General features: G+C 38.0%; 1 protein-coding gene across 4 annotated transcripts in view; it reads right to left on the bottom strand.

Moving 5' to 3' along the window:
- The window catches only part of LOC136873738 (cytosolic carboxypeptidase 1), a 762,457-nt gene that overhangs the window by 334,863 nt on the left and 406,142 nt on the right, over positions 1-21,452 (bottom strand). For all 4 annotated transcript variants that reach the window (XM_067146906.2, XM_067146907.2, XM_067146905.2 and 1 more), the window contains 3 exons: positions 14,648-14,773; positions 14,403-14,511; positions 7,893-8,049 (listed from right to left, as the gene is read on the bottom strand). In XM_067146906.2, the coding sequence (XP_067003007.2) occupies positions 7,893-8,049; positions 14,403-14,511; positions 14,648-14,773 (392 nt within the window). The remainder of the gene's footprint in view (positions 1-7,892; positions 8,050-14,402; positions 14,512-14,647; positions 14,774-21,452) is intronic.

The following is a 21,452-nucleotide window of genomic DNA, read 5'->3' as shown; positions in this document are numbered from 1 at the left end:
ACTTAATTTAAATTAAAAACGTCTTAATGCTGAGTTAAAAGGTACTGTATTTTATAAAATCTGTGTCAATAGGAGGTTTGGTAATAAATAAACATGTATCTTGATGAGCTTGTGCGATGAGACAGGTGCGAGTCGCGTGTTTTGAACAATAAATTTAAAATCCTCTTATGCTTTGCTGAGGGTTAAGTTGTTGGGTTTGATGTTCCATTTACTAAGGGGCGAATGTTCCTCTCTTCATAATCGCGTTCTGTTGGACTGTGTCAGATAATCTAAGTAGAAGAAAGAAGAGTTTTACTGTTAGAGAATGTCTATGGAACGTGTTATAAAAAAATGAATATGCGTGATTACTTACTTACTTACTTGCTGTCTTGGCCTGTCATTTGTGTGCTTGTCGGGAGCGCACCGTACACTGCTTTCAGTACGACAGGGACTAGCTATTGCAGCATTGGAGGGGAGAGGTGGTGGGGCAAAGGAGAGGGCTTGGGGGAGGGTTGGGGTAGAAGGAGGCATTTCATTTGGAGGCTCGGTTGTGTGTTTTTATTATTGTTTATTGACTCCCTTTAAGTAAATGTTTTTAAGGGAGGGATGGCAGCATTGAAAAGGATGTTTGCTTTTTCTGTCATTTTGTTTGCCACCGCCGCCACCACCGCCGCTGCTGCCACCACCACTACTCTTATCATAGTCGATACGGTAAAACTGAATAAGATATAAATGATCAGATATTGCATTCTCTGTAACTTTAGTTATGTAGTACTTTTCGATAGGACCAATAACAGATATTTAAAAATTAATAATAATGTTAATCAGCTCGACAGATCGATATTATAAGTGAATAAATTTTCCGCTTGCACGCAAAGTTAGAGTCTGATGAGAATATGTTCGACACTTGTATTGCGTATTTTCTATCACCGGTCCTTAGCCGGACAGAGTAATGGACTGTACTACCTCAGCCGGCCCGCACAGCGTGACAGCTAGTACACGACGAAATCACACACTGTCTACTCCGGGGCTGGCAACCTCCTTATATTGCTCAAGGTCGGACGGCCGGACTGGAAATATGAGCTTATTTAAAAAGTTATAACTCGACATCCTTCCGCCGATTTTCATGAAATTTTGGGCAGAAGTATTTGTTGTCCAGGTCTACAAGGTGACGTTCTTCAAATCACGATCTGACATTCCGTTCGTGATATAATGACATCGAACCAAATGGAACTTTCGGCGTGATGTCACTTGGCTGATGATGACCCCTAGATGGGTCGAAACTAGTTCCATGTAACTTTAAAATATTGTGAATATATTTTGTATTGAATAGGTGGAAACCTTTATTGTGTTGTTTACTCATATGTTATTCTCAGTTCAATACGGACCAACAACATGAAATTTATAACCCTTAGTGATGTCACTTGGCCTTGGCTGGTACTCTGCAGAAAGTGATCACTTGCATGCTGTCACCCATGATGCCTGAGCGTTCGGCGCTCATTTTAAATCCACACAGTAGGGTGTTAGTGCGTTCTCCTCAAGAAATACGTAAACGGCGAATGCTGACAGGGCATTCCCGTTTCATCTCCCCCCTGCTCAAGGAAAAATAAAATTGGTGGACGATTTTTTTTTTATTCATTTCCTAGTAAAGTATTTCTTGAGGTTGGCAGAGTTGAAAATTCCCTCGACGTTATCATCCATTCTTCCTACCATTCAATGATGACCCGAGCTTCTTCCAAGTATTTCATGGGTATCGGATAAGGCCATTTCTTATAAGGTGAAGTGTCAGTAAAATCTAAGTGGTGTTCAAAGCCTTTGATAGCTACAGGTTTATCAGAAAATACATCTCGCCTCTGCTGCTTCATCATCATCATCATCATCTGGGCTTTCAGCTACACTGGCATAAATCGTGAAGTTGTACTGGTCCTCGTTAAACTCAACATCGATGATGGACGCCATCTGGTCCTCGACGGGTCCCACTTCCTTGGGTCTCCCCTCTTCGTGGGTGCTTTCTTCGACAGGCGGAGCCTCGCTCATCTTGCCTTCTACTATGTCCACCAGGGTCTCAAATTCCGGATGCTTCACTTCATTACGGCAACCAACTGTAGCTCTACAGATTTGACGTGAAAAATGGAAATGTTGGTCGTATCTTGTGCCACATCTATAAATTTTTGCGAAATTAGTGAGGCTTGTGATCCTGAGTCCACTAAAGAGTTTACAATCATAATGCCTAGCTTAATACTTATGATCGGTAAACCGCGCTGTATCTGAGGCTGTCGTGGTGTTGAATCCTCATACAGTAAATCCGTATCCTCTAAATACCAATGGTTGATGGCTGTACTACATATTATTTCTTCTTCCTCCGGGTTTTCAGGCAATCTCCTTATTGCTTCGTCAAAGTGTTTTTGTTTTTTTTTCACTCGTTGTTTCAGGATCCATTTCCGTTCTCTCATTTCTTCTTTGAATCTCTGCCTGGAATTCCAAAGAAGATGCTCCAGGTAGACCTTCTTCTCTGTTCTTATTTCTTACATATTCTCTAGTCTCTCTCCAACGTTTCTCTAATTCTTCCCGCTGGGAATTCCTATTATCATTAGGTTGACTAGCTGTCTGCCTCCATGAAGGTCCTTGTTGAAATGTGGCCCTCTCTTCGTAGGGACGCTTTCTATATCTTCTGTACTGGAATAGTACGTCTCGACGAGTTTCTCTTTCTTCTCGCGGTTCTGGGTTTATTTGAACCGGAGCCTTCACTTCCACGGGGTTAGCCGAAGTTTCTTTGGTTCTACCGGGTTTTGTTACGTTCTGAGTGTGAGCAGTATCGAGTTTCCTCAGGACGTCAGCGAGTTGCTCTAAGTCCTGGACGTCTGCCGCTACCAGTATCTCCTGAACGCTTGGAGGGAATTGCAGTGTTATGACCTGAATAAGTTCTTGCTCCGGCAAAGGAGAGTCGAAAAACTGCATCTTTTTAAGCTGAGATATGAGAAAGTCTGAGTATCATGAGGAATTGATGGAAGTGTTACACTTTCTGGAGTATAATTTGAGTTTTATTAAGTGCTGAGTTTCAGAACTCCAAAATTGTCTAAGTACGGCTTCCTTAAATTCTTGATAAGTGCTGATACTAAATTTGAAAGCAGTGTACCAAATTAACGCCCTGCCTTGTAACAATTGAGATGCTATACGTAATTGGCGGTCGGTTTTAAGGTGATTTTCCTGAAAATATTCTTCAAGGTTAAGGAGAAACTCTTTAGCTGTATACTCCTTCTTCCCTGAAAATTTGGCTGGTTTTTCCTCAGTCATTTTAAAAGCTGTGGAAACATTCATGGTTTCTCCACTAGTATTGTGAAGACTAGATGATGCGACATCCTGTTCGACTTGGGATACTTTGCTGTTGAGAGATTCTATACCTCCTTGGAGTTCGAGTTTTAGGGTTTTAATTTTCCCCTGTACAGAATTCTCAATCTCTTTGACCTCCTTCTCTAAGTCGGTTTTAACTTCCTCTACATCGCAACAGATACAAGTAATCTGCGTGTGAGTGCTATCTAATTGCTTTTTGACACGTTTATCAGCCTCCTCTCGCTGAGTTTTCAAAAGAGTAATTTTGTTAACAGATTCATCGAGTTTATCTTGAATAGAAGCCATTTTGGTTTGTGCAGGTGATAATTGAGCATGGGACTCTTGAAATTTTCCCTTTAAATTTTTTACTTCGTTAAGGACTTCCTGAGAAGCAGGGAAAGCAATTTTTAAGTCCTCTGCTACTTGTGATTTGATGCCTTCTTTAACCCTTACCCCTCGAATAAAAGTTCTCTGTGTTGTCTCTACTACTCGTATTTTAAATGCAAAATTTTATCTTATATGACCTGTACTAATTTCTCACGATTTTGGAGACAGCACTTGCTTTTAAATGATGTAGTTAGGCTATACACGTTTACAGCACGCTATACCAAACCAAACCAAACCCCATGGCACTACAGCCCTTGAAAGGCCTGGGCCTACCAAGCGACCGCTGCTCAGCCCGAAGGCCTGCAGATTACAAAGTGTCGTGCGGTCAGCATGACGAATCCTCTCGGCCATTATTCTTGGCTTCCTAGACCAGGGCCGCTATCTCACCATCAGATAGCTCCTCAATTCTAATCACGTAGGCTGAGTGGACATCGAACCAGCCCTCAGGTCCAGGTAAAAATCCCTGACCTGGCCAGGGATCGAACCTAGGGCCTCCGGGTAAGAGGCAGGCATGCTACCCCTACACCACGGGGCCAGCTTACAGCAAGCTATACTGGAGCAAATAAAAGCAATATGTGGAATTTCAGACAAATTGTTTTGCATTTTTGTTATTATTATTGTTATCGCATACCGATTGGTTTTGTTAATAATTTCAGTGTAGAAATTATCGCTAAAAAGCAATCGAAATCGCTCGAGCTTTCGTGTGCGCGAGTAGACAGCTGACGGCTACACTGCCATCTAAATAATAGATTTTTTACTGACTGTCAAATGGTATCTGGATTCTACAAAGTTCCACGCGGAACCAAAAGATGGCAGTACAGTATATCATCGTGTATTTTGTTGGCTAAGAGACGGCAGACGAGCGGTGGGCGATAAAATGTCATGTCGAGTCTCTCCCGACATGCGACCGGAACGGGAATATCGTAATGTCGGGCCTCACCCGACAGATGAGTGGTAAGGGTTAATGGTTTCTAAGTCACGTGTTAATTTTTCATTTATTTCCGTAAACTTAGAATCCATTCTTTTGTTAGACTCGTTAAATCGTTTCTCAATTTCTGCACCTGCACTAGTGAGTCTACGTTCCAAATTATTATTTACTTCTGCCAATTTTTTATCAACAGATTCAGTTCATTTTGCAAGGTTAGCATCATTAGCCTCCCTAAGCTGAGTGATATTGCGATCATTTACTTCATTAGCCTCTCTAAGCTGGCCTATACTAGCATTAGTGGCCTCATTAGCTTCTATAAGTTGAGCTCTGGTAGCATCAATACGAACTTCTAAGTTAACGCAAAGTTGGTTCGTGCCAGTATTAATGGCATCAATACGACTTCCTAATGCAGCATTAGATTCAGCAGTCTTACGCCCTAGATTAGTGTTACTTTCTGTAATCCTGTCATTTAAAATGACTTTTAAAGCCTCAATAGCAGCTAATATATTCTCCATATTAATGTCGTCATTTTCACAAAATGCAGAAAATACAATCATTCAATTTACATGTAAAATCACTATTATTGTCCAATGGTAAAGTTCAATTGTTCACCAACACAAATATTAAACACTTATATGAGACTGTGCCTAAAATCGAATATTGTGCCTGAAAAGTTTAAGTGCAAAGAAAAAAAAAAAAAAATTTGTGCCATCAAAATTAGTCAGATTTCTGTACCATGAGTTCAAGATTTTATCAAAGTCATTAAACTGAACTTGTTAAAATTTAAAGCATTCACTGAACTGAAGTTAAAGTTTATAGTATTCAATTCTGTCTGAACTTGAAAGTAAAAATATCACTGTTCTCATTAAAGTTAAGTATTGTCACTTTGTACTCTCTTTAATCGGGCCCCAACGTCATAGGTGCCACTTTACTTACACACTGCCTTCTCTCTGAAACAGGAACGCTCGTACTTTAGCTTAGTGGAGAGTATGGATTAACACCAAGGCATGTACGGTTCATGCTCAGAGAGTATAAGAGAGAAGGGTAGTGCAATGAGTTCATTTTTAAAGTGGAACTTGCAGTTTATTCAAGAAAACATAGAAATTATATCACCTTTTACAGATGAATGGTTTGAATGTCCTCAAAGATGTGGAGAAGGTATCGTCCCGTGGCGTTGGCGTCGTCCCACGTCGTCGGCGTTGTCCCACGGCGGTTGGCAACCCTCGATATTGAAGGAGACTTGAACCTGGGGCGGTCGTCTGGTGATAGTGCAGCATGGAATAGTTGATTAGCTTTGTATTCCACTAAAGTCCCATGAAGGGAGTAGAGAAATGTAAGATGTTCGCACAGAATGTCAATAGAATCTGATACGACACTTCTCTACCGCACTGCACAGCAAGTTGTGGCGAGACACTGTTTACTAGCCGAACAAGTTCCACTGTAAATGGTGTTGGACGCACATTACTTTTGGAAAAAGAAATGGATTCAAAATCACAGTTCTGTGAAAATAACAGAAATTAACACTGTTCATGAACTAGTCACTGGTGAACTCGAAGTGATAGGCAACGAAAAATAATCTGGAACTTTCTGAGATTGAACTGTATACAACTTCACTTAATCTCAATGCGAAGAAGAAAAATAAATTGAGTCCTATGGACACAGTCTTTTGTACTGTTTGTAATGAGTATGGAGAAGCAAATGCAATGATCTAGCACACACACACGTGGAAATATATTAAAGGTTCTATGAAGACAGTAAAGAAACAGTTTATGACTCCTAACACGCAGTCTCGCGAAAAAGAACCAAGTTTCATTAAGACACAGTCTTATTTTTTAAAAAATCACATAGTTTCTCAGAAATAAATTCTCTACTGAAGCAGAGTTTTACAAGTAGTTTAACACAACTTCTCGTCAACAAATGTAGACATAGTCTTTCACGAGGGGAATTAACGTAGTCCCTTGAAAAGAAATAAAGGCACAGTATTTCATGAAGCGAATCAACACAGTCTTTGAAAAGAAATGTCGGCACAGTCTTATGAAAGAAAATGTTAGCACAGTTCCATGAAGTGAATTAACACAGTCTTTTGAAAATAAAGGTTGGCACAGTCTTATGAAAGGAAATGTCGACACTGTTTTTCACAAAGTGAATTGACACAGTCTTTGAAAAGAAAGGTTGGCACTGTCCTTTATGACACAAATTAACACTGTCCTTTGAGACGAAATGTACTTTCACTACGGCACAGTTTCACAAAATAACTTAACACAGTCTAGCGATTACTGTATAGTCTCTGCAATCCAAAATTCACAAGACGAAAATAATGTTAATCAGCTCAACAGATCGATATTATAAGTGAATAAGTTTTCCGCTTGCACACGAAGTTAGAGTCCGATGAGAATATGTTTGACACTTGTATCGCATATTTTCTATCACCGGTCCTTAGCTGGACAGAGTAACGGACTTTACTACCTAAGTCGGCCTGCATAGCATGGCGGCTAGTACACGACGAAATCACACACTGTCTACTCCGGGGCTGGTGACCTCCTTATATTGCTCAAGGTCGGACGGCCAGACTGGAAATATGAACTTATTTAAAAATTTATAACTCGGCCATCCTTCCGCCGATTTTAATGAAATTTTGGGCAGTAGTATTTGTTGTCCAGGCCTACAAGGTGACATTCTTCAAATCACGATCTGACATTCCATTCGTGATATAATGACATCGAACCGAATGGAACTTTCGGAGTGACGTCACTTGGCTTTGGCTGGTACTCTGCAGTAAGCGATCACTTGCATGATGTCAACCATGATGCCTGCGCACTCCCCGCTCGTTTTAAATCCACACAGTAGGGTGTTAGTGCATTCTCCTCAAGAAATATGTGAACGGCGAATGCTGACAGGGCATTCCGGTTTCAGTATATATATTTTTTTAAAAAGGTTAGTTAAGAGAGAAGCAATCTGGAACCAGACATGGCTAATTGTGTCAAGCACAGTTGGTCATTTTCAAACAGGAGGTTTAGAAGTAAGGAAAAGGAGATCCACAAAATATGGAGCAGTTTTCTTCATGAGTATTTAACGCAGTCAAATATAAGAGATAAATAATACTGTAAAGATTCAAGAATAAGTTTGAGAATTACATCCTATGTCAAAAAATTGCAGGTATCTGTACTTCATCAATATTTAAAATAACTTAAGTAGATGTTCCAAAAATTACTTGAACTTCAATTGAATCAGTGATAGAAAAGGTTTTGAGATAGATTTGAAAACATACCATAATTAAATTGGCTATTCTGTTTCTCACAATTAATTATGTTGAAAATATATGCAACATCAGCTTCCATGTTGCTCACTTCAAAATAAAACCACTGGAGATGTCTAGTAGAGTTGACATCAGGCATCAAAATCAGATCATATTCACGAGGTGCAATCTGCAATTAGAAAAAAATTAAAATCAAAATGTCAATTGGTATAATCACCAGTAATAAAATAAATTGCAAGAATCATCTAATAAAGAAGGGTTAAAGAAATATGATTCAATCATCATCATCATTGATGTCCCACTCCAGTCGCCTGGGTGTGGTTAACAAGCCTCCTCCTCTCCTTTCTGTCCTTCCACTTTTCCTGCTCCATTACTTCTGCCACATCCAATCCAGCTTCTCTAATGTCCTTCTAAATCTGATCCATCCACCTTCTTCTCGGTCTTCCAACTGGTCTCTTTTCCTTAACTTCTCTCTCCAATTTCTTTCATGCTGCCCGTTCCTTTCCCATTCTTTTTGCATGTCCGAACCATCTCAGTCTTGCTTTCTGTATGTTCTGTACTAATGGTTCTATATTTAGCTCTTCTCTAATTTTAATATTTTGAATTCTATCTCTTCTTGTCTTTTTAACCGATGTTCTTAAAAATTTCTTTTCTACTGCTTGGATCGTACTATTTTGTCTTTTACTAGTTACCAGCGTTTCTAACCCGTATGTTACAATTGGAATGAAATACTGTTTATATAATGTTCTTCGTCATCCAATACAAGCTCTCTGACTTGATGATAAAATGTTGTACCTTTACTTGGTCTGTTATTAATTTCAGGGTTGATTGCATTACTTCCATTAATAATGCTACCCAGATATGTAAACTGTTCTACATTCTCTAACCGTTCTCCGTCTATGTTCACTTGACTTCTCTTTTTCTCTTTTCCACAGTGCATGACTACAGTTTTCTTTGTACTAATTACCATTCCAAACTCCTTCAGCTCCCTTTCCCCAAATCACCACATCATCTGCAAATACCAATGCATTCACTTCATCACTACTGATACTCTGTTTTACATGTTTTATGATTTCATCCATCAATATAATAAGCAATAATGGTGACAGTGCTCTTCCTTGCTTGAGACCTTTTTTCATATAAAATGTTTCAGTCACCACTTCCCACTTGTACACTGCTTTTACTCTCATGATACAACATTTTTATCTTGTTAATTAATGATTTTGGTACATTCCTTTTCTGTAGGCACTCCCATGCATGTTTTCTCTCAACTGTATCATAAGCATTTTCCAAATCCAAAAATACAAAAAAGATTTCCTTATTCCTTTCCAGGTGTTTTTCCATTATCGTTCACACTGTAAATATCAAGTCTATTGTTGATCTATTAGGTCTAAAGCCATATTGTTCTTCCTTTAACTGTATTTCTATTATATCCCTCAGTCTTTTATCTATGACTTCCTCCATTATTTTTAGCCCATGTGATAATAGGGTTATACCTCTATAATTTTTACATTTCTTCCTATTTCCTTTTTTTGAACAATGGTACAATGCTTCCTTGTTGCCAATCTTCAGGTATCCTTTCATATGGCTTTGAAGCCTCGGTATAGCCACTGTAGTTCAATGCTTCCTGCTGCCTTAATAACAGCACCTAATTCGCCTTTTCCACTTTGGTCATTGCATTCACTGCCCTTTCAAGTTCCAACCATGTTATCAGGTTCTCTTGTTTTTCCACATATATTATTTCCATTTTCTTATCTCCTCCTTCCTCCGAGCAGTCATCCTCATTATAAAGTTTTTCAAATGCCATCACCTTCTGAAGACTCTTTTCGTCATGTACTATGGATCCATCTTCTCTCTCTAATGCCTTGATTTTTTCTTGATTTATTCTTTTCGACTTTATTACTCTGTATAATAGTTTCTGATTTCCTCGACTATATTGCTCAATTTTGTTAGTAAACTCACCCCAACATTTCTCCTTTTCTTCCTTGATACTCCTTTTTACACCAAGCTAAAGAGCTGCAGTCGTTTAAGTGCGGCCAGTATCCAGTATTCAGGAGATAGTGGGTTTGAACCCCAGTGTCGGCAACTCTGAGGATAATTTCCCATGGTTTCCCATTTTCACGCCAGGCAAATGCTGGAGTTGTACCTTAATTAAGGCCATGGCTGTTTCCTTCCCACTCCTAGCCCCTTCTTGTACCATTGTCACCATAAGATCTATCTGTGTCATTGCGACGAAAAGCAACTTGTAAAACACAAAACAAAAAACTCCTCTTTACTTGTAGTTTAAATCTTTTGTATTCCACGTGTAACCTTTCTATCTTATTCTCATCCCAATAACGGACCATTTATATTGGTATTATTCTCATCCCTCCGATATGTTATTTGCTTTTCCTTATCCATTTCTTTCTTCACCTTGTTCCTTTCCTTTCTTTTTTTTTAAATGTTTTAAATTTTGTCTGTCCACCACCGTGTCTCCTTTCCCTTAACCTTTGCTTTTGTTTCCCCGCATACCTCAATTGCTGCTTCCACAAACATCCATCTTAAATTGTTCCACTCTTCTTCTCCACTTTGTATTTCTGTGTTAGGCAACTTCCTTTCTATCCAATCTTGGAATGCCATTCTTTTATGCTCCTCCTCCAATTCAACATGAGAATGAATGTTAATTTGTGGAATTTCCCTTAAAAGCAGTAGTTACAGATTACTTGCTAGGTTACCTAGCAGATACAAAGCCAGAATAGTGTTCCTTCTGCCAAACCCGTGCAGTTCCATCACCTTCTCATACCCAGTCCTGTCTGCCCCGATCTGTGCAGTCAGGTCTCCTGTGATGATAGTTCTATTTTCATGGATGGCTTTTCCTAGATCATCCAGGAATTAGGTTTCATCATCCTGGTTGCACTAGTCCGTAGTGTATCCACCTGTACCAGCATTAGTTTTAGTTTTTTGATTATTCATTTACTGCAATGAAAAGTAATGGTGAGAGCATTTCTTTGTTTTAAACCATTCTTCTCCTCCTACTCCTGTACAACTCAAGACTCCCTTGATGCATCTCCTTTACACTCCACACAGTATGTTTCTGAACTCCTTAAGGTTTCTTAAGACTCCTTCTACCAACTGTCATTTCACATCTACTAATAATTAAGAAAAAAAGCACTCAACGTTCCACTCTTGTTAATCAAGTATCTGATTTATATTTCAAAGGCAAAAAAAATTCAAGGTTATAAGCATCATTAAGGATCACTGATGTTGGACCTATCAACTGAATGGTTTTCACAGAACCTTATGGTCTTGTATATAACAGTATGATTTATCTGATCAGCCAACTTCCAACTCGCCTTAAACTTTGAACCTGTGTCATCGCACGTGTACTCCCATTTTTGTTTGTAAGCATGTTGTTCTTCTCATTGCTTTATCTCATTTACTTCCCTCCCACCCTGAGAAACCTGCGAGTGAGTTCTCCGAGTACAGACATTTGAGATCCTGTTGCTAGGTAACGAAATAACTTTGCTTTTGAGGCAATATCGGCCACATAATTGTCAAGAAGGGGCTAAGAAAAACTCTTACACTGCTAATTTAATGCTAGTGCTACTTTATGGTGATCTACATTCTAGGCAAATTTAACACAGATTTGAACATTCAATTGCCTTTGTAGCAAATAATCTCCTCAAACCATGAAGCATAAGACTTTAACCCAGGGATGGCGAACATTTTCCGACAAGCGTGTCAGTTACGGTTTTGTGTTTTTACTTTTTACTGTCTAGTGTGCCACCCGGTCATTTTTATTTAAAATAATCATGGGACCCCTTTATTTCACTTCGTTTAGGTATTAGATTGCATTGCATATATATCCATTCGAGTGAATGTTTCATGACTATTTTGCAAACATAAGTGAAAATTACATTCCAAAAAGCAGGAAAATTTTATGAATAAGATATATTTTTGCTTTAACCTAATAAAATTTGTGAAAAATATGGCCACAGAATTAATTGAAACATAACTTCTTTATTAAAGAGCACGTTGGTAGATTTTTGACCTATTTATTACATATTAAAAACAACATAATACAGGAATGGAGGCATGAAAGGCATGGATCAATCCCAGTCAGCAGATATCTCACACATCTAGATGCCATACTCTTTGCTGATGATGTTGCAATGGTAGCATCATCAGAAGATGATCTTCAGTGGTCAGTATTTAATCTACAGAAAGTCTCTTCAAAATTCGACATGATCATTTCACCACAAAAGAGCAAAATAATGGCCTTTAAGGGGAAGGACCCTATCCCGAGTAAAATCTGTTTAGATAATAAAATTTTGGAAAGAGTCAACGAATTCAATTATCTGGGATACAATTTATCTTACCAAGGAGAAATTGATATCTCTGCAAAAATAACCAAATTTACCAGAACAACAGGAATCATAAATCATATCATGAAGCCATCTCTTGTCCAGAAACACACTCGCTTACGTCTTTATAACACTTTAGCCAGACCAACCCTTTGCTACGGCAGTGAGGCATGGACAATAAGAACTCAAGACATTTCCAGAATTACAGCACGTGAAATGACATTCATGCGCAGAACAGCAGGCTATACGAAATGGGATCGTATAAGAAATGAAGATGTGCTTAAGGGACTGAATGTGAAATCAGTAATCAATTACATCTATGATTACCAAGAAAACTGGAAACGTCATGTTCAAAGGATGGAATCTGGAAGACTACCAAAGGAGATCCTACGCTATCAGCCAAGAGGACAGAGATCTATAGGACGTCCAATGAAGCGATGGAAAGAAAATGCAAGACCGTAACGGGCCACATGGCCCAGTACTTGGAAGGATGATGATGATAATTATGACATAACCTCTCCTGCCCAAAGGCCAACCTCACCTTCCCGAGATGAAAACCTGTTCCCAGCCCTGTTGACAGAGTCACGGCGGTATAACCGTTACATCCATTATGGAGGAAATGCTGTGATTTCAGCTAGTCCATTAGCTGAGAGGTGGCAGCCCCACCAATGGTCTTACTTCCTTCAGGCTAGCAACCCGTCGGAAGGACATTTGACTGCTTTCAAGTCTTGCAAAAAGTAAAATGCAAGACCGTAACGGGTCACATGGCCCAATACTTGGAAGGAAGATGATGATGATGATAAAAACTTTAAAATGTTGTGTGATGTGTCACAGAAGTCGTGTTAGCATCACCTAGTGGTTTCCTGCTTTAACTGGTATCATCCTGCTTTAACCTGTATCATCAGGGCTATGAGTTTCCTGAGGAAATCCTTCTTTGCTATATCCTCAGTTTCTCCTTGCCACTGTACTGTTTCTTGATTGCAAAGAGGAATTTCTGTATCATGCCAATAAAATTTGTATGCTTCACTCAGAACACGTTAACAACAAGAAAGCCTTCTAAGTTTAATGTATGCTCTTTATGACTGTGAAATGTTCATTTTAGCCATTATTCATGTCCCCATTTCTTTCTATTTAATTTTTTAAATGTGTTTTCCTCTCTTTTCACATGGATTGTATGCCACAATTTAAAGAGCATCTTCCATCTAGATTCTGAATATTGTAATGTAGTTAAGATAGTACAGGGTTTCTTTCCTTTTTTTTTTAACTTGTTAGCACATCTTATTGCTCATAGTCTTCTCAGTTGGAGCTCTGTCAATATGCTTAATGCATTTTCTTACAGGTTTTCTTCTCTTTTTAAATTGCAGATAAAGGGCTTTATATGTTTCAATGTTTATAAGTTTTATAGATACACATTCTTGTAATTCTTGCTCTTTACTAAGAATTAATACACTTGCTCCAAACCCTGAATTAGCCCTTGTTAATAATATGAAACATACCTCACTGTCTTCCTTGTTTTCTTAGTTTCTCTCTTTCATTTCTTTTTTGCATGTGTTTGAAATTTTCTCATTCTCCCATAACCAGGATGGTTTCTATAGTGCTTACACAGTGCTGGATTAAATGTTAGTTAATCTCTTGTAAGGAGTTGTGCCTTTTGCCATGCCTAATCCACAGTCAGTTAGAGCACAGCTCCCAGCCAAACTGTGTGTCTATTTGTTGTGTATTGTTTAAGAACTTGAGCATTTATACTCTGCGAACAGAAATACTCTGCCAACATCGACGCACGTATGAGATCACATTCCACTAAACTAAGGGCTACAAACGTGGAAAACTTCTCTAATCTTTAACATCTCACTACACAACATTCTACATTCCTAATCTTCATGAAGACAAAGATATTTAATCAAAAGAAGTGGGGAAATCTGTACTAGTATTACTCCTAAACAAGATCACTGATTCAAAATTCTGTTGAAACATATGACAAACAGGAGCACATGCAAAAGAACAGAAACAAAGGTTACCCTACAAGTCATTGAGCTTCGAACTATTTCAGAATCACTATTTGTTCTTCCCAGTATGGAGATTCTGAAAATTTGTATTCCATGCAGACAATTAAGTTAACACCTTTAATCCCATAAATGAATCATACTCCATTAGGCTGTTTCTACAATAGTTAACATACCTGAATGGCCTTCCTCAAGTTTCCACTTTCAAATCTTGACTCAAACATGAGATGAAAAGTTGAAGGTTCAGCTTGGCCAACATGCCTCTCATCAACATTATACAGAAGCCTGCACAATCAAGGAGATGTACTTCCATTACAATAATAAACAAACTCAAAAATAATTTGCCTTATATAAAGTAAGATACCCAAGTTCTACATCTAATGTAGAATATGCATAATTACATCAAGACTTCTGTCCTCACTTTTCATTAGTGTCACCAGTTCTTGGAGGTACGTATTCTGTGATGGCAGTATCCAGATCATAAACAACTCTATTCCACACTGCGTTTGGATTAATGCCTCGTTCCACAGAACACAGCAACTTCGATCTGCAAAATTATCAAATTTGGTTTTAGGTGTTTGAAATATAGAATACTGAGTGGTTAAATATAATGGTATTACATATAACTACATTTATTGTAAAATCTCATAAATAGTTTGGTCTGAAAGTTTAGAGAATATACAATGCCCAACAATTTTTGTTTCCTTTAAATGGTAAGGTGGTGGTGGTGATTACGAAGGGCGTGAAAATGAAAGACTCCCTAGCCCTCGCAAACCTAATAGCGTCGGGGTCGGAAAAGAACAAGAGTTGACCAAGGGAGGTCGGATAGGATAGATGAAAGTGAGGAGCCTGGCACAAGTAAGTGGAAGCAATGCCAGGACTCAGCTGAGGGCCCCGTGGTCGCCAACCCACGCTCCAAAGTTCAGAGCCCCTGGGGCTTTAAATGGTAAGGTAAATACTAGGAAGAGTCTGTCAATAATAGTTAGGATCGAGGGTTGCTTTCATCATTCATTTACAAATGGTATTGGCACAATAAGGGAATTTTCCTAATTTTTTACCATGTATGTGATGCTTCATGAGGCTAGATGAACACTGAAAAATTTGAAGATGGTCGTTCAGTATCAATTTTGGAAAAAGTCGAATCCCATATATGGTTCTAAAGTCTATGCCATTAGAATTAATCACCATTCTTATTTTCTTTGTCCATGATTGAGATTCTGTTCTCTCCTTGCATGCTGGATAAGAGTATTAAGCAAGGTTTTAATCAAATGAATTAAGAGTATAGCAAATTTATTGACTAAAAATGTTTGCTTTGGCTTTCATTGACAAGTAACTAACAACATCTTGTAAATCTCATTTTGTCCCATATTGACATCAACTCTGTGGCTCAGATGGCAGCGCGTTGGCCTCTCACCGCTGGATACCGTGGTTCAAACCCTGGTCACTCCATGTGAGATTTGTGCTGGACAAAGCAGAGGTGGGACAGGTTTTCCTCTGGGTACTCCAGTTTTCCCTGTCATCTTTCATTCCAGCAACACTCTCCATTATCATTTCATAGCATCTATGTTATTACTAAATCACTTTGGGAGTGGCAACCCCATTGTACTAAGAGCCTATATCTATAGATCATTCATTACATCCCTGACCTTGTCAAAGACTGGAATGGAAAACAGGTTGTAGATTCTCAGTCTATGGAATTATAAAACATATTCCAGCTTAAAATCTAGTTACATTATTTAAAAAAGTACATATTTCGTTCCTAATGCCGAACATCGTAAGCTTTTTGTACCTTTTTTTAGCTAAAGATGTTCGCATTAGGAACAAAACATGTTCTTTTTAAAATAATGTAACTAGATTTTAAGCTGGAATATGTTTTATAATTACACAGACTAGCAGTAAAAACAAATAAGTACTGGAAGGTGGAATTCTTCCTTCAACCTAACCTTAGTTGAGTTGATGCCAATATGGGACAAAAATGAGATTTATAAGTTGTAACTTAGCCAACCAGGCAAAAAAAACCAAAAAACACAATCACCTTTTTAAACTTAAAAATTAAAGTGTCAAAAATTGGCAAGGACATTAATTTTCTAAAATAGTGTTTAAATCAAAAGCTTACTCCCAAATTTTTAAGTTCAGTACAGAAGAAACCTTGTGCAACAAAATGGCATAAAGGAAGAAACTAACATTTCTTGGACCAAAAATGAAATTAAGTTCTTATATTAAAGAAAGTCTTTACTAAACTTTAAATTATACAGTGCTCAACTAGAAGCATACTCCCTTATGGCCCCTCTTGAATGGGATTCTTTTTTGAGACATGTCAACACCAAAAATCAAGAAATCTTAGATAGAAAACAAGAAATTTTGAACAAAAACTTCACAATCTTACTTTAAACAAAAGAAGTAATAATCAGTCAAAAGAATTCCCTTCTAATATTGAGCCTAACCTCCAATTAAAAATTTAACTGCTGTTGTTTTTGAGGGCAAGGAAACGCAGCTTATTAGTAAAGGACCCAAACATAATTGGTCTAGTTCATATCATCAGAAGCAATATATAACCACCATTCCTGAAGTGGAAAAAGTAATAGCTCAATTCCTAGAAAATAAACTGAGATTAAATATGAAGTTAAAAAGAAACTTCCAGAACTATTTAAAGATCAGACAGTTAATATGCCCCATTTTCCTTCTAAAGAACTCAAAAGTTTAAAACAAAAAATAAATGACAATGATCTTAAAATTACAAAGGCCGATAAAGGTAATGTGCAGTCATCATGTAAAAAAGAGAATAACTAGAAAAATCAAAGCATTTTTTCAAGTAATACCTTTACTAAAATTAAAAAAAGACCCTACCAACTCTAAACAAAGAAAACTGAAACAGTTACTTAAGAACATTAATTTCCTCCTTAATGATAATGAAATTTCTGGTTTAATTAGTATGAACCCAAGACTACCTTTAGCAAGAGCTTTTCCCAAAATACACAAACCTGGCACACCCATAAAACTAATTCTTAATTTCAAGAATAGTCCTACATATAAAAACTATAAATTTAACACAGTTTCTTAAAAAAGCGCTGCATCTTTCAGTAGAAATACAATTAGAAATTCAATTGAATTTTGAAAAACTACTATGAACACAAAATTGAAACCATCTCTCACCTTGAATTAATTTAACATTAGCAATATGTATTCCAAAATCCCAACAAGAGAGACCCTTGACATAATCAAGAACAACTTAAGGACACACAAAAAACTAGTAACCATGGAATTGACAAATTCATGCTACTTTTGGAATTCACCCTCAACAACAATTATTTTTCTTTGAATGGCACAGTGTACCAGCAAAAAAGGTCTCTCGATGGGAGCCCCGGCATCAGACATCTTAGCTGAAATTTACATGGATTCTAAACAATGGAAAAGGTATTGTCATCTGGCTACGGTTTGTTGATGAAATTTTTATAATTATAGATGAAAAAATCATCAGTAGTGCCAATGTAACAGACCAAATCAATAGTTTAGACTGTTTTATAAAATTTACATTGGAAACTGAAAATAATAATAATAATAATAATAATAATAATAATAATAATAATAATAATAATAATAATAAACTAAATTTTCTGGATCTAACTATCAAAAGAAAAGAAGAAAACCTATCCTTTTCTTGATTTTCAAAAAGCCAACTCAAACCATAAATACCATACGGAAAGGTTCGTATCACCCTGAAGCACATAAAAGAAGTTCTTTTCAAAGCATGTTGAATACAGCCTATAATATCCCCTTGTCTAAGAACGATTTTCAGAAAGAAATTAGTCTTGCCGGGCTGAGTGGCTCAGACGGTTGAGGTGCTGGACTTCTGACCCCAACTTGGCAGGTTTGATCCTGGCTCAGTCCAGTGGTATTTGAAGGTGCTCAAATACATCGGCCTCGTGTCGGTAGATTTACTGGAACGTAAAAGAACTCCTGCAGGACTAAATTCTGGCATCTTGGCATCTCCAAAAACCATAAAAGTAGTTTGTGGGGCATAAAGCAAATAACCTTATTATTATTTTTTAAATTAGCCTTATTTACAAAATAGTGATAAGTAATGGTTATACAAAAAACTACGTTGATAGGTTAATAAACAAAACAAAAAATAAAGCTCAAATGCAGCTAAAAAGGGAGCATAAAAAGAAAAACCTATAATAACAGAAATAGTGTTAAGGAATGCCAGTAATTTACAAGGACACAAAATCTGGGTTAAGAGAGATATGGGTAATGAAGGAAGTGAAAGTATGAAAACTTTGAAGCGGCATGTATGGAGGGCAAGACACCAAGGGCTGAAGGCACACATAAGAGGGCAGCAACTGGTGGTGTCAAATGGAAAATGGTTTCGAGAGTGGCCGGTGTCCAAACTGAAAGCGATTAACAATTATGACAGAATGGAGGAGGAAGTGATAGAAAGGCAAGATGGAAGGAAGGACACAGAGCGAGTTATGGAACGTGTGGAGGTAAGTGAAGAGAGCTACCCAAGTGGAAGTGGGCAGCGCAGTGGGGATGTGAAAAAAGGGAGTCGGGAAGTGGTGAGCGAGGAGGAAACTCAAGAATCATTAAGAGCAGAGTGCAGTGGACAAGTGAACAATAAAGGCGATTATATGCGTGACGAATAGAAAGGAAAAGGTGCTATGAACAAAGCTAGTTGCTTTACGTCGCACCGACACAGATAGGTCTTATGGCGACGATGGGACAGGGAAGGGCTAGGAGTGGGAAGGAAGCGGCCGTGGCCTTAATTAAGGTACAGCCCCAGCATTTGCCTGGTGTGAAAATGGGAAACCACGGAAAACCATTTTCAGGGCTGCTGACAGTGGGGTTCGAACCTACTATCTCCCGAATACTGGATACTGGCCGCACTGCTATGAACAAAGGAAGAAGGATGAGTCTAAAAGACTTGTGGGGTAGAAGGTACAAAGGTTTAGAGGATAAAGAGGAAAGAGAGCGACAAAAATGTTAAGGAAGGGAGAAACGAAGGCATAAAGCGAGAGGGCTATGGTAACAAGAAGCAAGAATAGTGGAGGAAACCTTGAAGGGGAAAATTGGAAAATAGGGTTTGTGAATACTGAGGGGCTGTTAAGCAAAATAGGTAAATAAAAGGTTAAAGAAGTAGTGGAAAGTTACAATACTGTGGCACTCTTGTGGAGACGTGACTTGAAAGAGGGAAGGAGATAACATGGGAAGGGTTTGTGGTTGAGTATAAATACAAAAGAAAGGAGCGGAATAAGGGGAGAACGCCAGGAGGAATAGTGGTTCTAATAAAGGAAGAAATTAGTGGACTAGTAGAGGATATTAAGACAGAGATGAAAGAAGTGATATGGATTAGATTTAATATGGGGAGAGAAGAAGGGAGGGTTAAGAAGGTAAGTTTAGCATTTGTACATTGCCACCCTAGAAGTTTGTTATGCAGAAATAATTTTTTTTTTAGAGGAGTTATTGCTGGAAATTAGTATGATAAGAGGGAAGTTTGAAGAAGAAGAAGAAGATGGTATGTTGTTATTTGGGGACTGGAATACGAGAATAGGGGAGCAGAGCCCAGTGTAAAGAAGAGGGAAAGGAAATGAGGGAAAACAGAAGAAGTGAAGACACAGTCATAAACAGTTATGATGATAAACTTTTAGAAATGTGTACAGTGGGAAATTTATATATTTTAAATGGTTGGTAAGAGGGCGACAGGAAGGGAAAGCTGACTTACGTTACAGAACAGGGAGGAAGCGTGATTGACATAGTAATAAGCTCAGAAGATAATTTAGAAGAAATCAGAAGGATGGAAGTAGGAAATTGGGTTGAATCACATCATTTTCTAGTGTGGGTGTTGATAAAAAGGAGGGTAGGGAGGGACAAGACGAGAGAGTTAAAGAACAGTGATGTACTGGGGAGAGGGTATATTAAAGATAACTGGTCAGAGAAAGCAAAACAGGAATTGGATATGATAATAAAAGAGGATTTGCAATTAGTAAGGTATGGGTGGGAGGTTGTATTGGAGGAAAACAACATAGATAGAGCCTTGGAACTGATTTTATACCCAATCAAAAGGGTAGCTCAGTTAGACAGAGGCAGGAGAAGTAAGAGAAGATAGGGGGAAGGCTAGTACAGCAAGGAGTATGAGGAATTGTGAAATAGCATTATGGGTGTGTTAGGAGAGTATAGAAGAAAAGGTGGGAGTACAGAAAGAGAAGTTTTCTGTAAATTAAGGAAAGACTACAAAAGGGAAATCAGTGAGAGAAAAAGTTATGGATGAAAGAAATGGAAACGATAAATAAAGAGTGTAGGACAAATAAAATGGAAAAAAATTGGGAGAGACTAAACAGAATTAACAAGGGTGGAAGGGGATTTGAGAAACCAAGTATCGAGGATGAGCAGCGGGTGAACTATTTTAGTGAACTACTTGGGGGTGGGGGGAAGGAATGGTATAGAGAGATTGGGGGGGGGGGAGTTATTTGGAGAGATAGGAAGGTATCGATATATGAACTGGACAAAGAAGTTATGGAAGTGATAGGTAAAATTAGGGCTAGGTCTGCAGGAGGATGCAATGGAATTAATAATAAGTTTTGGAAAGAATTAAGCAAAATTGGGCTGATGATAAAGGGCATAGTGAAGTTATTTAATAAGATTTTTGAGGGGGAAGTATCCAAAGGAATGGGAAAGAAACAGGAATTGTATGTCCAATATACAAGAAAAAAAGGTAATAAAAACATCACTAACAATTATAGGGGTATAACGCTGTTAGATTCTCTATGTAACATTTATACAGAAGTTTTAGCAAACAGATTAAGGGGCTGGGTTGAAGAGAATTCAGTTCTGTCAGATTTCCAAGGGGGCTTTAGAAAAGGAAAAAGAACGGTAGACAACATAATGATAGTGAAGATGATTTTACATAAATACATGAGTATGGGAAGAGGTAAAGTTTATGTAGCGACTACTGATTTTGAAAAAGTGTTTGATACGGTAAACAGAAGTGCGTTAGTAGAAAAATTGGGTAGGATGGGTGTTTCTGGGAAGATGATACATGCAGTGGAGGCGATATATAAGGAGGTCAGGTGCTGTGTTAAGTTGGCGGAAAACAGGTTAAGTAGGCCATTAGAGTGTAAGGTGGGTTTAAAACAAGGTTGTAAATTATCCCCAATATTGTTTATTTTATTCATTAATGACATTTTCTATGGACACGGTGGGAATAATTGGGCGGCACCAGTTCTAAATGG

This window comes from Anabrus simplex, chromosome 5, assembly GCF_040414725.1.
Source record: "Anabrus simplex isolate iqAnaSimp1 chromosome 5, ASM4041472v1, whole genome shotgun sequence".
NCBI lineage: Eukaryota > Metazoa > Arthropoda > Insecta > Orthoptera > Tettigoniidae > Anabrus > Anabrus simplex.
Note: the sequence above shows the minus strand (reverse complement) of the source record. Positions and strands in the feature narration are given on the sequence as shown.